General features: G+C 41.5%; 1 protein-coding gene across 3 annotated transcripts in view; it reads right to left on the bottom strand.

The window, feature by feature from the left end:
- The window catches only part of LOC144501622 (netrin-1), a 168,016-nt gene that overhangs the window by 76,789 nt on the left and 73,861 nt on the right, over positions 1 to 17,366 (bottom strand). For all 3 annotated transcript variants that reach the window (XM_078225514.1, XM_078225515.1, XM_078225516.1), the window contains one exon: positions 5,565 to 5,753. In XM_078225514.1, the coding sequence (XP_078081640.1) occupies positions 5,565 to 5,753 (189 nt within the window). The remainder of the gene's footprint in view (positions 1 to 5,564; positions 5,754 to 17,366) is intronic.

Below are 17,366 nucleotides of genomic sequence, written 5' to 3'. Positions count from 1 at the left end.
AACAACTCAATCAGGTTAGTTAGAGATGATTTGTTATTAACAAATCCTTGCTGGCTATCCCTTATCCTTGCTCTTTTCTTTGAAGAGGGGTGTAATTTTGCTCTCCTCTAGTCCTCTGGCACCATTCCCATATCCAAGGAGAATTTAAAAAAACTGCGGCCATAGCTGTTTCTATCCTCATCCGAGCTTTCTTCAGCAACCTTGGAGGCTTCCCATCTGGATTGGGTGGCATGTTAACTTTGAGTAACACCAACCAATTTACTAATACTTTCTACCTATTTTTATCCTATTGAATACCTCTACTGCCCCATCCTCTGGTCAAGTTTCATCCTCTTCTTTTGTAAAGGCAGATACAATGTACTCATTCAGTATCTTAGCCATACCCTCTGCCTTCACAAGAAGATTACATTTTTTGTCCATAACCAGACCCACTATTCCTTTAATTATCATCGAATCCCTACAGTGCAAAAGGAGGCCATTTGAGTCTGCACCAACCCATGTCCAGCCCCCATCCTATCCCCACGGATTTAGACTGCTAATCCCCCTAACCTACACATCTTGGGATACCCAGTGGTAATTTAGCATGGCCAATCCACCTAACCTGCATTTTTGGAGTGTGGGAGGAAACTGGAGCACCCAGAGGAAAGCCACACACATGGGAGAATGTGCAAACTCCACACATACAATCGCCCAAGGCCGGAAGCCTTTAATTTTTTATACATTTAGAAAATATTTTAGATTTCTCTTTTCGCTACCTGCTATTTCTTTCTCATTTTGTTTCTCTGTTTGCCTTTCTTACACCCTTTTTCCACTTCTATAGCACTTTTCTGTGTTTTGCCTTTTTAATGCATTCTGTATCTGGCACTTGTCATAAACTGCCTTCTTCTGTTTTATTTTAACCTCTATTTCCTTTGTGATTCAGGGATTTCTAGCTTTGGATAACCTATCTGTCCTCCTTATGGGAGTATCTTTGGTTTGTACCCAAAGTATCTCTTCCACCTTGAAGGCCAGGCTCATTAATGTCACCACTAGCATAATATGAGGAATGGGAAAGGCTTGACATGGAGTTTAAGGCAATAAATGGAACCATCTTTTTGAAACGGTTTGCAAACGCATTCAGAACATTTCAATTGAATTGCTGTCTTGTAACTCACTACGCTTCAATTTTGTATTATTAATATATAATTTGATGTGGGAGATGAGCTTCAATGAATTAGCCATACAGCTGTTTGTAGCAGATATGGTAATAGTGAATAAATGAGCATTGATTAACAGTGGATTGGATGTAAAGTGGTCAACAGTTTTGTTCAGCGTGCCTATGACACTTTCAAACATTGAAAATAGCACAGCAACACAGATGAAAAGTTTGATTTCAAGGATCCTTTAAAGAGTTTCAGCTCACGACTGTTTATTTTGAAGCACATTCCCCTCAAATTTCTTGGGTTGCGATCCCAACAATGTCTTTCAGCACTGATCCGGTTGATGCTTTGTGGACAAACCAGAAAGACATCTCATCTTTATAGCTTAGATGGCAAGCAGCCTGCGGCCATAACTCTGGCAGCTTCTTGCCCATCTGTGCCAGCAATTAGTGTGTCCACCCATCAATGGGAGGGTTTTTTTCCAAAGCTCACTCCCCATCCCACCGCAAACTTGCCAATGACCTGATTTATCTTCTAAAGAAAGGGGGATCAATTTTAGATTTTTATAAGAAATGAAGATTCTTCTGAGATACCTCATCCAAGATGTCAATCTGCATTTGTGAGCCATAGGCCACATTAATGGGTGAAGAGGCAAAATGAGCAAACGCCATAGCCCCAATCCTTCTGTCACTCAATATTTACACACATAACTTCCAATAAGGTACAAAGATTTGCAATGACAAACACTGCCTGATGTGTCCTTTTACTACCTTGGGTCATTGCAGTCAACACCACGACACCAATTGAGATGAGCTAATTTAACACATGCCAGGAATCAAAACTAGGACCTTATGGCCCAGAGGACGCCTACATTCTAATCTGGGTGAAAAATGGAAATCATAGCGTTAGATAAATAATGCACAAAGAAAGTTGATGCTATGGTTAATATCAGACTTCTGAGAGCATAGAAAATAACTTGAAGTATATGTTAAATTCGAACTAGATGATCAGATTAAAAATGCAAGTGGAATGAGTGAAAGAATCAAGTCTTCTTTTATAAAATGGTTATAAACACTGCAGTTCATAGGTGCCAGTGACTGTTAGATGCTGCATAACATTAGTCCAAATAGGCCATGTCAATTTTATTTACGTAACCAATTGGTGACAAGCACATGACAAGGTAAAACTATGATGAACAAGACCTGATGGAATAATGAAATATTAAAACAAATTCAAAGTTAATGAGTTGTTAGGATTCCTTAGTTCGCTCTTGGTAAGGTTAAACATTGATATGGTGATCATGAGTAATTAGAAATGGAAGATGTTGGTAAAACAACCCATGGATCTCAAATTGCCATCATTTTACACCACCTGGGTTCCAACACACCCACCATGCAGTAAGTGCAGCTCTCCATTAACATGTTCCTTGATTCCTGTTAAACTTTCAAAAGAAGAATCAATTATCAAACTCAGAGTTAAAAAAAGATAAATATACACAGTCTGCAAGAGCTCATTAGGGAATCTCTCTTATTTTACTTAACTATTATCCTTTAACATGTAAAGCTGTATTTAATGATAAATGGCTGTAAAAACTGTCCATTTCCTGCAGTTTAGTTTTCAAAAATCCCTTGGAGTTTAATTAGAACTAATTTTTGGATGTTAAACATTCTTTTACTAATGGGTTGAATTAATTTTTACCAAGGTTTCACTTAATGTGAATTTTGCGGATTTATTACAACATCAAACTTAAAATCTCCATGAATGAAACTGGTGTTGCAATAAATACTCTGGATGCACTTTGCTAAGTGTGATCATGAAGCATGAGACTATTGTGTGTACGTATGAATGTCAAGGTGTTTCTAGAATTTGGCACCTATATTGATAATAGTTTCTCTGCAGCATTGCTTAAAGAAAGATTTATTCTGGTAATTATTTGGATTAATCTGTTTTGCTGTCTCAGTTTTAGTTCTGATTCTAAGCAAAGCAAAGACAATCTAGTATTTCAATCCGAGTTGCTTGAGTTTTTAAAAATGTTAAACATTTTAAACATTCTTTGTGGGTGAAAAAAAATCCAGGAATGTTTTAAGTAATGTGAGCCATTGTGTCTTTTGTTAAGATTAAAATGTAAACTGCAGAGTTAGCGCACCTGTTTGGGGCTCACTATATAACAGTTTTCTGCAAAAATGTAGTTGCTTCATTGCTAAAAAAGTGACTAACTATTCGCCTATTTTATTATCTGGTTAATTCTAAATGACCTTTCGATGAGATCCAGTGTCTGCTATTTTGAAAATCATGTCTACACGTCTTACGCTTTATGAACCCATTATATTATTGGTTGAACAGTAAGATTAAGTGACACATTAATGTAACTTACATTGAAGTGTTTTCTATCCATTTTCTCTCTTTCATATTGGGCAGAATTTGGCTGGTTTCAAACCTGCCACTTGTTGTTTGTTATAAGTGTCTGCACTCCAGTGAAATTAGCCTATTAACTGATGTGGGTTGCATGCTTATATGCCTGAGTATTTATGTGCATTTGTGATCCAACATGTTCAAGAATCCCTAATTCACTTTGACTCAATACTTGAGTTTTGTCTAGCAGTCAGTTTAATCATTCAGGTTGATCACCAATAATTCTAATTCTTCCTAGTCAGTTCCTGCTAACTTAATGCTTACATACTTCAAAATGTTATTCGCTTGTACAAAACGATGCAATAATATTGGTAAGCATATTCTATACAAACTCTTAGCTGCTATTAATTGTAATATTCACTTAGAGTTGACTGCATATTCTTCTTTTATAGACAAAATGCACCATAAATCAGGTTTCTTTACTTTTTAAAAGTTATTTTCTACATGTCAAAATGTCTTTGGTGAATGGGTTGAAATGTGTTTTATTGTATCACATAAATACATATTTTCTTTGGATGGCATTTTTGTGAGTTGCGTCTGAGTTCACACATGTTGTAGTTTGCTGTAATGGTGTTGGATATGTCTGTTACATTCGCTTATTCTTGATAAGGCTATATTAATTCGATTAATAGCCTTTTTGGACAAAAACTAAAATCTCAAAATGTCTTTGATATAAAAAAACTGTAACCAGTTCGAAAACTATGCAGTTTACATTAGAAAATAATCCCTAACATTAAACATTAATAAGTAGATGGACAGCAATTTCTCATTAATCTATGTCACATCTTAATAGAGACAATTATTTCTGGCATAAATAGGCTATTTATATTTGAAATGGAAATATTCGATACATGTCAAGATGATTAAGGAATTTTATAATGTATACAAGTAGATTATACTTTAATTCCAGTGGAAGTACACCAGAATATGAATGTAGAATTTCCTCTTTACCTTTTCCGAAATAGGAACACCTTTTCATAATCGTAATAATTCTATTCCTCCTTTGCATGTATCAATAAAAATGTTACAATTTATAGAACACAGAAGCTAGACTTTAAAGAATCCTGAAAACGCTTAATTCTGGCTCAACTAATTTCAACTTCTCTTTTATAGTTGCTAGCACTCAAGCCTTGATACTCCCCCATTAACTAATTGTTTAAAAAATGCTGCACTTTCATACAATTTTGAAAATAAAGGTATTTAATCTTAATTTGAATGTTTACATTTTATCCATTTTACAAAATAAGCTACAAATTCCAAACCGATTAAATAAGTGATCATTCTGAACTGAAATTTGCAGATTTGGGATTGTGCAAATGCTAGGAGTTGGCAGCATCATCAGCATCGTTCCTTTGTTAATATTTTTGGGTTCCACAAGCAGGTATAATTATTGTTTAGACACTGGATTAATCTGAAGTGTAAAAACAAGCCTCTTTCATTCTACCTTTAAACATTCCTTCTAACTATGAGTATTAAATCAAAGACAACAAGATAATGCTGAAAATCCTGTGTTTATCCTCTGAATGAAGGGGGGGGGGGGGACTTTACCGAAAGGCAAGGCATGAGGGCCCATTTCAAAGAGCTAACCTTGTTTTCAGAGGTGTTAGAGCAGTTTGTTAGGAGATTAGGATGCTGTTTTAAGCAGTGTGTCTGTGTGAGGCTGTCTTTGTCTTGTGGCTGATCCTGTTGAAAGTAGCTGCTGTGTGTGTGCTGGTGTGCACACCTGTGTTGTGTTAATGTTTTGATCCGACAGTCCAGCTCAGTCATACGAACTAAACCCAAGAATCCTTTCACACCTTTGTCTTTCTCGGTTGTCAGGTTTTGTTTATTTTCCTTCCCCTGTCACACGTGTCCCAAAAGAACCTTCTCCTCAAAAGCCCTCCGTGCCACAACGATGGGCTAAGGTTTCTGCAAACAAGGGAGCTCTCACCCCCGGCGGAAGCTCCACAGAGCTGGCGGACAAAAGGAAAATAATCCCCTCGCCAGGTGAGAGCCCAGGCTCTTCCCACATACCTTTGCATGCCTTTCTGTGAGTGATAGGCTTGGTCATGTCACGATAGTAGCCTTCCTTGCAGTAATGGCAGTGGCGACCTGCTGTGTTGTGACGACAGTTCAAGCACACCCCTCCACTCTTCCGACCAGAAAGCTTGAAGAGTTCCATGTTAAAACGGCACCGTCGCGCATGAAGGTTACAGTTGCAAGCTGAAAAAAATACACAAATGAAAATGGAATAAATCATTTTGCAAGCAATTGTACAATTACTCTGCACCCTTATTCCGTGCTCCTCAATCAAAGACCATTTTATATACAATACTGTGCCTGCACTGTGCTGAATGTTTGACAGGGTACCCACAACCAGGAAATAATATGAAAATGTCAGGAGCAGTGTATCATAGAATCCCTACAGTGCAGAAAGAGGCCATTCAGCCCATTGAGCCTGCCCCGACAACAATCCCACACAGGCCCTATCCCCATAACCTCACATATTTACCCCACTAGTCCATCATGGCACTAAGGGGCAATTGAGCATGGCCAATCCACCTAACCCGCACATATTTGGACTGTGGGAGGAAACTGGAGCACCCAGGGGAAACCCATGCAGACACGGGGAGAACGTGCAAACTCCACACAGTCACCCAAGGCTGGAATCGAACCCGGGTCCCTGGCGCTGTGAGGCAGCAGTGCTAACTACTATGCCACTCACTGAATGGTAAACATTTCAGTATTATAACCGAAGGACTTTTAATGAGATAATGTGCAACCAAGCTAATATTTATCAATGATAAGTGCTTGATGAGTGTACGAGTCAGAGCACAATTATTATTCAGTTTACCTATCCCTGCAGCTATATACTAAAAGGAATAGGTTTGTATTTTATTTGCGTTTCTTGTACTTTATGTCTGCTTTACACTCCTTTCACGTCGGTAGGTTGTTACTGCAGTGAATCTGGAGCTGGAGCTGCAGAATTTGCTGCACATTGAACTTGGAAATGTGAACTCTCAGTACTGGAGTCATAAGGAAAGTCATTCCTCTGTTCATGGGTTCCATGAAAGTAAGACGCCAGTCTAGACTGTGTCAGCAAAGCCCTATTCTAAAACAGGAGGGAACATTTTCCTGTGAAATGCCTTGAGACTTCAAATCAGCACATTAGTGTCCATGCCAAGTAACCACGCAACAAAATTTGAAACCGGCAAAGTGTATGTCATATTAAGTAAAGGTAAAGTCACCATAGTCCCAGATGATGGTCTCCCCTTTGAGGGGGAAAGCTGGCTGGTGGTGATTTAACCTGAGGATCACCACACCTCAGCTGAGAGACAATGTTTAAGTTTATTTATTAGTGTGACAAATCGGCTTAAGTTAACACTGCAATGAAGTTACTGTGAAAATCCCCAAGTCGCCGCATTCTGGCGCGTACATTGTTCAGGTACATTGAGGGAGATTTTAGCATGGCCAATGCACCTAACCAGCACATCTTTCGGATTGTGGGAGGAAACCAGAGCACCCAGAGGAAACTCACGCAGACACGGCGAGAATGTGCAAACTTCGCACAGACAGTGACACAAGTTCAAGGAATTGAACCCAGGTCCCTGGTGCTGTAAGGCAGCAGTGCTAACCACTGTGCCACCACCTTGAGAAGGTGGGCCTTCATGAATAACCTCAGCCGGTACAGGAATTGAAGCCAAGCAGTTGACAACACTCTGCATCATAAACCAGCCATCTAGTCAACTGAGCTATATTAGGTACCAGACGTCTCACTGGTCTAGCAATTAGTTAATGACCAGATCCTGAGTTCTCATCCCATATCATCTCCATCACTTCCACTTTCACCACTTTAACATTGCCAATCTCTGCCCATGGCTCATCATATCTGTTACTGAAACATTCATCGATCACATTGTAATCGATAGACTTGACTATTCCAATGTTCTTGCAACCTTGAACTAATTTAAAACTCCATTTCCTGTATCTCATCTCAGGCCAATCCTTGTATCTTCCACATAATTAACATAGTAAAATGTTTCAAAACATTTCGCATCCAAGTGCACCCTGCCACTCCCCACTGACCCCAATAACCTTCTCCAGTTTTATAACCGTTCTAAATCTCTGTACTGCTATTCAGCCTCTTGTCCATTCTTAAGATCCATCGATCCACTATTGGCGGCCATGCCTTCAGCTGCCTAGGCCCTAGGTTCTGGAATTTCCTCTCCAAACCATTTCAACTTTCTATCATTCTCTCTCCCTTTTTCCTTCAAACATACCTCTTCCACCAAGCTTTTAGTCAATAGTTCTACTATCTCTTATATTCCCTTGTGTCAAATTTTGTTTGATAACAAAGTTGTGAACTGCCTTGAGACGTTTTACTCTTTCAAAGGTGCTATATGAATGCAAGTCGTTCTTGTCTCCAAAATTAGACTATTAGAGGCATGAGCGTGATTATAATGCAAGACAATCACATCGATTTTCACCTTTTCTGCATTGAAAATTTAAAATGGTATCTTGTTCTTCGCTTCTTCGACATTCAAAACCGATTTTCTTTATGTAACTGATGTAAAATATTCTGATTCTTGGAAGTTATGCAATTTTTGTTTCTATCTTTCTTTTCCTGGGTTCATTTGCTACAATACTCTAGCCTAGAAGTCAGTTCTAGGCCCATTGGCCTTCTCCCAGTTCTATTTAATTGCCTTGGAGGAGGGACAACTGGGAGATAATTCTGTCCCTGTCAGCTACCCCTGATTTGTAAGGCTTTCATTCAAAAGCTTCTCCTACATAAATGGAGTTAAAACATTGTGGATTTCACAGAGAGAAAAGATACAGTATTTATACTGAAATACATGCAGAAGTCTGTGGTAATTTACTTAACGAAAAGCAGGCATGATATTCTGTGTCAAAATTCGAACAGATTGTTCAATCATTTGAACTGGTAAATCTCACAGAGCTTTGCGGTGTTAACATGCTATTTGGAAAGGGTCGTTGAATTCCACCATGATTTTGCTTCTGTGAAATTGATGACGAATTTCATGGCTCAAGACACAATGAATATCTCTGTTGATTGGGATCAGTTTTTTTTTGGCCTTGTGACATTTCTTTGGAAGATGATGCTGCTTTCAAAGCTGTTTAAGCTGCTTTCGTGCACATGGTAAATGCCTCCAATTAACTAAGAATGACATTCAACAGTTGAGTAGCTTATCATAATACCTGGAAGTTGTTGATAGGAGCAAAGCAAGTAAAACAGAATGCTTCATACAAGCAATCACACCATATGAGTCTAGTTTAATTTGCTCTATGTCCTGCCTCACGGCAACAGAAAGTTGACCCAAACAATCAGCGCTTCCCAAGTAAATTACTTCTGTAGTGTCACAGCACTGTCATGTCACCCCAGTACGGCATCACTGTTGCATTTACAGGAATTTTAAAAAATTAATTATTGGAAAGTGGGTGCCTTTGGCGAGGTCAGCATTTATTGCCCATCCCTAATGGCCCTTGAGAAGGTGGAGGTGAGCTTCCTTCTTGAATCGTGCAGTCCATGTGGTGTAGATACCCCCACAATACTGTTATGGAGGGAGTTCCAGGATTTCGACTCGGCAACAAGTGAAGAAACGGTGATATATTTCCAAGTCAGGATGGTGGGTGGCTTGGAGGTGAACATCCAGTTAGTGCTGTTCCCATGTATCTGCTGCTCTTGTCCATTTAAATGGCAGTGGATTGTGGGTTTGAAAGATGATGTCTGAGGTGACTTGGTGAATTGCTGCAGTGCATCTTGTACATAGTACACAGTGCTGCCACTGTGCATCAGTAGTGGGAGGAGTGGATGTTTGTGGATGGGGTGCCAATCAAGCGGGCTGCTTTGTCCTGGATCGTCTTAAGCTTCTTGAGTACTTTTGGAGCTACACTCATCCAGGCAAGTGGAGAGTATTCCATTGCATTCTGACTTGTGTCCTGTAAATGCTGGACAAGGTTTGGGGAGTTAGGAGGTTTTATAAAAATTAAGTTGTGGGATGTGGGCATCAAGAGTGAGGTGAGTTACTTGCCACAGGATTCCTAACCTCTGATTTGATTTATTATTGTCACATGTATTGGTATACAGTGAAAAGTACTGTTTCTTGTGAGCTATACAGACAAAGCATACCGTTCATAGAGTACAAAGGGGAGAAGGAAAGGAAAGGATGCAGAATGTAGTGTTACAGTCATAGCTAGGGTGTAGAGAAGGACCTGCTGTTGTGGCCATGGTACTTATATGGCTAGTCCAGTTCAGTTTCTGGTCAATGGAAACCCTCAGGTTTTGGTAGTAGGGGATTCTGAGATGGTAATGCCATTGAATGTCAAGGGGCAATGGTTAGATTCTCTCCTGTTGGTGATGGTCATTGCCTGGCACTAGTATGGCGTGAATATTACCTACCACTTGTCAGCCCAAGCCTGGATATTGTCCAGGTCTTGCTGCATTTGGACATGGATTGCTTCAGTATCTGAGAAGTTGCGAATGGTGCTGAACATTGTGCAGTCATCTGCAATCATCCCCATTTCTGACCTTATGGTGGAAGGAAGGTCAGTGATGAAGTAGCTGAAGATAGTTGGGCCGAGGACACTACCATGAGGAACTCCTGCAGTGATGTCCTGGAACTGGGATGACTGACACCCAACAACCACAACAATCTTTCTTTGTGCCAGGTATGACTCCAACCAGCAGAGAGTTTTGCCTCTGATTTCTATTGACTCCAAGTTTTGCTCAGGTTCCTTGATGCTGTATTCAGTCAAATGCTGCTTTGATGTTAAGAGCAATTATTCTTACTGCACCTCTGGAGTTGAGTTCTTTTGTCTATGTTTGAACCAAGACTATAATGAGGGCAGGAGCTGAATGGCCCTGGTGGAACCCAAACTGAGCGTTAATGAGCAAGTTATTGTGAATCAAGTGCCGCTTATTTGCACTGTTGATGACCCCTTCCATCACTGTACTGATGATCAAGAGTTACTGATTGGGGAGGGGGGTGGGGATGGGTAATTGACCGGGTGGATTTGTCCTGCTTTCTGTGTACAGGACATATCTGGGCAATTTTCCACATTGCGAGGTAGATGCCTATAGTGTAGCTGTACTGGAACAGATGGCTAGGGGTGTGGCAAATTCTGGAGCACAAGTCTTCAGTATTATTTCTGCAATATTGACTGACTCTAAAGTCACCTTAGAGTCAAGTCATCTTTTGCAAATGAAAACCTCTTTGTACATGAAATGAATACAGATGTGCTTTAAGTGCCTTTGCAGTGTGTCTTTCTAAAAACAGAAACAGTCGCTGGAATTCTACCGCCCTGCCCACCACAGGAATCGGAGTGGATGAGGGGCGGACAATGGGAAGGTCAGTTGACCTCGGGTGGAATTTTCTGGTCTTGGGTCAAGTGAGGCCATAGAACCCCACTCAGTTTGCTTGCATTCACTCAAGAATTCTCATTGCTTACATGGGAGATTGTTAGCTTAGTAGAGTCATGATGGCAACATAGAGAGAAAGTCTCTTTTAGGACAGTCACATTGGCCTAGCCATCATACCAATAGGCTTTTCTGAGAAGATCTCATTGTTTTGGACTGTTCAAAACAAACATTAAAATAATTACAGCAGTTTTGGTCTCATCAAAACAGACATGTTCTCCTGTCTCCATCTTTTCTCTTTAGCAGAAAAGACCTTTGTTTGCAAGAGATCTGAAATTTAAATAATTTGAAGCGTTCCAGCCAATCAGTACCTTGCATATGCTGTTTCTTTGGAGTAGCAATTCTTTGGCTCAGAAGAGAGTTTTGCACATATCTACAGCATGGGTGATGGCATCCACACTGTCTCCTGTCTCAGTAATTAAGTTAATTCAAAGCTCATTTAAACTGCCCCTATATTGGTGTCAGTGCGTGGAAGTCCTGTCAGATCCAGAATTGTGTGTCTCATGCAGCCAGCAGCATCCCCAGTGAGACACTGCTGATTTTTGTACAAGGCTGGCATTCAGGGAAACCCAGCAAAGACAGACTTCATAATAAGACCAAAAAAACCCGAGAATAATCGTCTTTATATAGCAATGTTACTGTAGAAAAACATCACAGGTGCTTCGCAGAGACTTAAGGAAAAAGGGATGATAAGCCAGAGGAGAAGAAGTTAGGTGGTGCAACCGAATGCTTTTGATCTTAATTTGATTTATTGTCACATTTATTAGTCTACAGCGAAAAGTATTGGGGGCGGTTCTCCCTTCTCGCTGCGCTAATTTTTCAGTGCAGCGGGCTGGGAGATTCCACCAGCGCCTGATCCACGGTCTCCGTGCTTGCGTCTCACCCCGATAGTGTCTCCTAGCACCGGATTTCCAGCAGCGACAGCTCCGCGCCGGATATCAGCGGGGAGGCGCATACATTATTTATACGAGCATCTCCACATATTTTAGATACAATTAGCAGGCCCGGGACTGAAGTCTCCAGGCCCACTAGCATCTCCCCCCTGCCAGAGTGGTTCACTCCAGCGTGGATTACTATGGCTCCCCAATTTCGGGGAGCTGGCAGCCTGACCGCACTGCAGTGAAGTGGGGCAATCAGAGCTCCCCAGAGGGTCAGGGGTGCCCCCTGGGCATTGCTAGCCCAGCAGTGCCAGCCTGGGCCCCTGGCACTGCCCACGACTAAAGCACCAATGCCCAGTGGGCACCTTGGCACTACCACTGGGCATGGGGCAGTGCCAAGGGGGTGGGGCCTATTAGGAGTAGGGCCTGATGGGGGCAGGGCCTAATAGGGGCGATCAATGGGGGTGGGGGGGTCCCACTGCCACTCAGCATTTTGGGACCAGGCAGAGGGAGGGAGGCCAGCGATTAGGCTGGGCATTGGGGTGGGGTGGGAGGCAGCCTGTTTGGGAGGGGGGGCGGTGGTTAGGACTGCATGGGGGGGTCGGTACTGCAAGTGGGGAGGGGGGAATCAGGGGAGGGGCGGCAGATTGGGGCTGTGGGGGGGAAGGAGGTCGAGGCTAGCCTGGGCATGCATGGGGGGGCCAGTGATCGGGCTGTGGGGGGTGGTGTTAGAGAGCTGGCGATGCAAGTGTTGCAGGGCTAGCCAGCAATTGGGAAGCCAGCAGACAGGGGCCACTGCGCATGCACAGATCTTGGCACTGACACGTCAGCGAATATGCAGTGGCCCGCTCAGCGCTATGCCTCTCCTGTGGGCATAGACCCCGCCCCCGGATTTCTAGAATGAATCACTCTCGCTGAGGCACTCAGCAGTGCACAGAGTTTAGGAGATTCTTTTCTGAACTCCCACTGAAAAAACAACGTGATTGACTCCAGTTTTCATACGAATTCGACACTTAGAATTTTCTTGGGAGAATCCCGGCCAATGTTTCTTGCACGCTATATAGACAAAGCATACCATTCATAGAGAAGGAAAGGAGAAGGTGCAGAATGTAGTGTTACAGTCATAGCTAGGGTGTAGAGAAAGATCAACTTAATATAAGGTAGGTCCATTCAAAAGTCTGATGGCAGCTGGGAAGAGTCGGTTGGCACCTGACCTCAGACTTTTGCAACTTGGCCAAATAGCTGGCTTTTAAGCAGAGTCTGAAAGGAGGAGAGGCAGATAGAGCAATTTGTAAACCTCAAGTTGGAACTACACCTTATTTCATGGTCAAATCCTACAGGATGATACTGTACCCTCCAATGACCTCGCTCCATTTCTCCAGACTATGGAAGTATACCGTAACTTTAGCAGTGAGATGCTGGTCAAGGCACTGATGCTGAAGATGTGATTGCACCTGCAGAATGTTTGTCTGTGGAGCAACTTGTGTCTTTTTAGTCAACTTTCTCCTCTTCACCAGCTCTCCTGCAAACACTGACTCCCTCTGGGGCTCAAGTTACCCTTAAGCAATTCGCTCAAGTCTATTCATGATGAGCCTCAAGGCTGCGAATTGCAAGATAATTAGACTATGGAGGAATTACCACCAACCATAGACTTGTTTGCACCTGATGGTCGAACGTGCATCTCCAGCTGGACAGCGATCAGATGCAGAACCCAGTCTGGCTTTTCACTCCTTAATCCAGGAGAGCTAAAGTCAAACTCTAAAGATGTGCGGGTTTGGTGGATTGTCCATACTAAATTGCTCCTTAGTATCCCATGATGTTAGGTTAGGGGGAATAGCATGTTAAATACGTGGGAATCGGGCCTGGATAAGATGCTCTGTCGGCGAGTCGGTGCAGACTCAATGGGCCGAATGGCCTCCTTCTGCATTGTAGGGATTCTATGATTCTATGAATTCTAACACTCCTACTACCTTCCCAGCCCTGCAAACTCAACATAGACTGGGACCTCCCAGATTGCCAAGGTCATTTTAATAATGTTACTGATCCATGCTGAGAATCCTGTATTAATGCGACTATTGAAACTGCTTGCAATCGAACAGAACAACTCATGCATTTCCAGTAATAGAGCATTATTCTTTAAGATCAAGATAAATTTACATTCATGGTCATCAGTCATTGCCTTTACACATGCCCCTAAAATGGCCAGAGTGAACTGTCTGATGATATCTTTAGTTTGCAGATGTTCATATTTCACAGTACTGATTTTAAAGTGCTGTAAGCTGCAATGATTGAAATCAAATTAATCTAATACTGCATTTGTGTTACAGGGCTGCTACGCAATGCAACACTATAATGTGAATGAACACTGCTGACTCTGGGGATGTAAAGATCTGTCTGGTAGTGTGGATTTATACAGTGTGGATTTACTAGCCCCCCCCTCCCCCAATCCACCATCACCACTATCATCTCCGAGTCTCTGAAGCCAACAATGGGCAAGGCAACAATGTGATTGTGATTGTTTTTGTCTTCAGTTGCTCTAACTATGGCACACCATCAACATTTGAACATTTTTAGCTTCAATGAACCTTTTATGTTGGTATGACAGAAAAGAAATAACCTGTTATGTTAAAACAGTGACAGATGCCATTACAAGTAAGTCAGACTGCACATCATCAGGGGCTAAGTCTATTATTGAACCACTTCTACTGGAAGGGTACCAAACAATATAAATGCATTCAAATTCTGTCAACTGCCCCCCACCACCTTTCATTTCTGTTTCCCATACAGCACTGAACTGTAACTGTGTTGGAAAGTAATTTAATATCATCCACTACTTTGTGGTAATGCTGAAAGCAATTAAATTTAGGTCAGATCAATAATTATGAACAGAATGTGATCAGGCCTGTAAATGGGTTATTTGGAGAGTTCTATGCTGACTAAACCAAACAAGACTGCACCAAAAAACTGGGGAACATTGTGTAAATTTACATTTAATTCCGGATATTCAGATTAATAAAAGAGATACTTCGTCTGAAATCCTCAGTGGGAACCACTTTTAATGGGTGACAGAAGGATGCCTAACCTTCTAAGAGTAAATAATTTGCAAGCTGTTGACACTCAGTATGTATGACAGTAGCTTGTACTGAGTAGTATAGGTACAAGATTAAACCATTGACAACATGGAGAAGGAGCTGTGTTGGAGAGAGCCAAGATAAAGATCTAACCTCAAGGCCAAACTTCTTCTGACAGTACAAACACTTCATCTGCTCCATTTGATAAAAACAAGCAGTGTGATTTGCCAATGATTTCCTCAAGCAACTCTGGCCCTCATACAATGCTGGGAGGCAAACTGGACTGGATCTATTGCCGTCATCTGTCAAGTGACTGTTTGTTAGGCACATCAGAGAGTGTAACTGACTGTTGCTGGTCCAGTATCTCCCAAAACATTCCCAACATAGCAATTTGCACCCGCACTGAGGCAAACAGCACTTGCTAGTGCTCCCAATTAACTGGACAAATTGCTCCCAGGTGGGTGCCTTGGACTGATTGAAAGCAATGAAATGTTGCTGGAGGGTGGCTGTTAGCCGCAGTGCTATCATGTCACTATTATGCATGCAGGCTTCTTATGTAAAGGTGCTGTCAACTCGATATTAATTTATTATCTTAAAACCTGATGTTTCTTTAAAAATACATCTGAAAATTCTCTTTGCAGGTGTTGCACACACTGGGTTGTAGGGAATTGTCATGCTTTGCCAAATGACAACGCATTATTGTCAAATTATTCTACCGTATGTTATTCTTGCTGGTTGTTCGGTAATCCACATAGTGAATAGTTTTCTTTAGTTTGACATGCAGTGGACTGCTATAAAGTGAATTGTATTCCAATGCTGTCAAATATTACAGTATTTGAAAAAAACAAATGTAGGTTTTAATCTTTGCGGCTTCAGTTGAAAACTGTTTACTTTCACCAAAGCGAATTGTGTTTTTAGACATCTGTCATATTGTGATACATGTTGTATGGCTTAGTTTTATTACACGATTACTGAATCATGTGTATGTCATTGGCTGTAAAGTGTGTTGAGACACCATGAGGTTGTGGCAGGCGTTGTACGAATGGTGGTTCATACATGATAGGTAGTTGATTGTAATGATGCACTTTCACAGACTTCATTAGAAACAAAAGGATTTATTAATAAGAAGAACTGTACAGCAATAGACCAGCCACATGGCTGCACTGAGTCCCCTACTTGTCTCCTGCCTAAGGTAGGACTCCACCCTTGGGGTGATGATCCACTCTGACTCCCAGTTGATCACCCAAGCCAGGTGACATTTACTCTGCTGTGTTGCCCTTAAAGGGATAATCACAACAAAGATGTTGTTCACAGTATCAAATCTCAAATCATGTAATATGTCAAAGGAATAGAAAAATGCATATATGACAGAGATCATATGATAGAGATTGTTGAACTCATCAAGATAAACCTACAAACATATGAATTAAGAGCAGGAGTAGGTCACTCGGCTCCTTGAGCCTGCTCCGCCATTCAATAAGATCATGGCTGATCTGCTTGTAGCTTCAACCTCACAATCCTGCCGACTGGTAACCTTTCACCACTCTCCCCCTCCTTGTTAATCAAGAATCTATCCAGCTCTGCCTTCAAAATATTCATAGACCTGATGTTTCTTTAAAAATAGATCTGAAAATTCTCTTTGCAGGTGTTGCATACACCGGATTGCAGTGAATTGTCATGCTTTTCCAAATGACAACGTGTTATTGTCAAATTATTCTACCGTATGTTATTCTTGCTGGTTGTTCAGTAATCTTTAGTTTTCTTTAGTTTGACATGCAGTTGACTGCTATAAAGTGAATTATACTCCATTGCTTTTGAGGAAGAGAATTCCAGAGACTCACGTCCCTTTAAGAGAAAGAAATTCTTCTCATCTCTGTCTCAGATAAGCAACTCTTTACATTTAAACTGTAACCCTGCACTATCTTTGTTTCAACTAAGGCTTCTGGTCCTTTCTGTCACTCTTACAAGATGTTTAGCATCAGAACGTCACAAGAGAGCCTTTCTGTGTCATTCTGTGAGAAACACCGTAGTTCTCAAATGCGCTTTCCATTCTGACAGTTCAATGTTCAAAAACTTAATGGAACACATGTTTTTGGCGCTTCCACAAGGACTGTTATGTGTGCTTTTTCTCCATATTAATTACTTTAGTAAATGTCTCTTTGCCTCATATTTCTGAACCCCAGGGGCACTAATGTCTTTTAGGGAAAGAAATCTGCGGTCCTTACCTGGTCTGGCCACCACAGCAATGTGGTTGACTTTTAACTGCCCTCAGGCAACAAGGGATGGGCAATAAATGCTGGCTAGCCAGCGATTTACATGTCCCACGAGTGAATTAATTTAAAAAATTCAGCCAAGACAAGCCACTTATTGCTACAGGTGGCTCTAAGTGCCTACACTAAGATGGCAGAGGGCTGCAGGCTCCCATGTAATTTCTGCCAGTCTTGTCTTTCAT

The sequence above is a fragment of the Mustelus asterias genome, chromosome 12 (assembly GCF_964213995.1).
Source record: "Mustelus asterias chromosome 12, sMusAst1.hap1.1, whole genome shotgun sequence".
NCBI lineage: Eukaryota > Metazoa > Chordata > Chondrichthyes > Carcharhiniformes > Triakidae > Mustelus > Mustelus asterias.
This window is presented reverse-complemented; position numbering and strand designations above follow the sequence as displayed.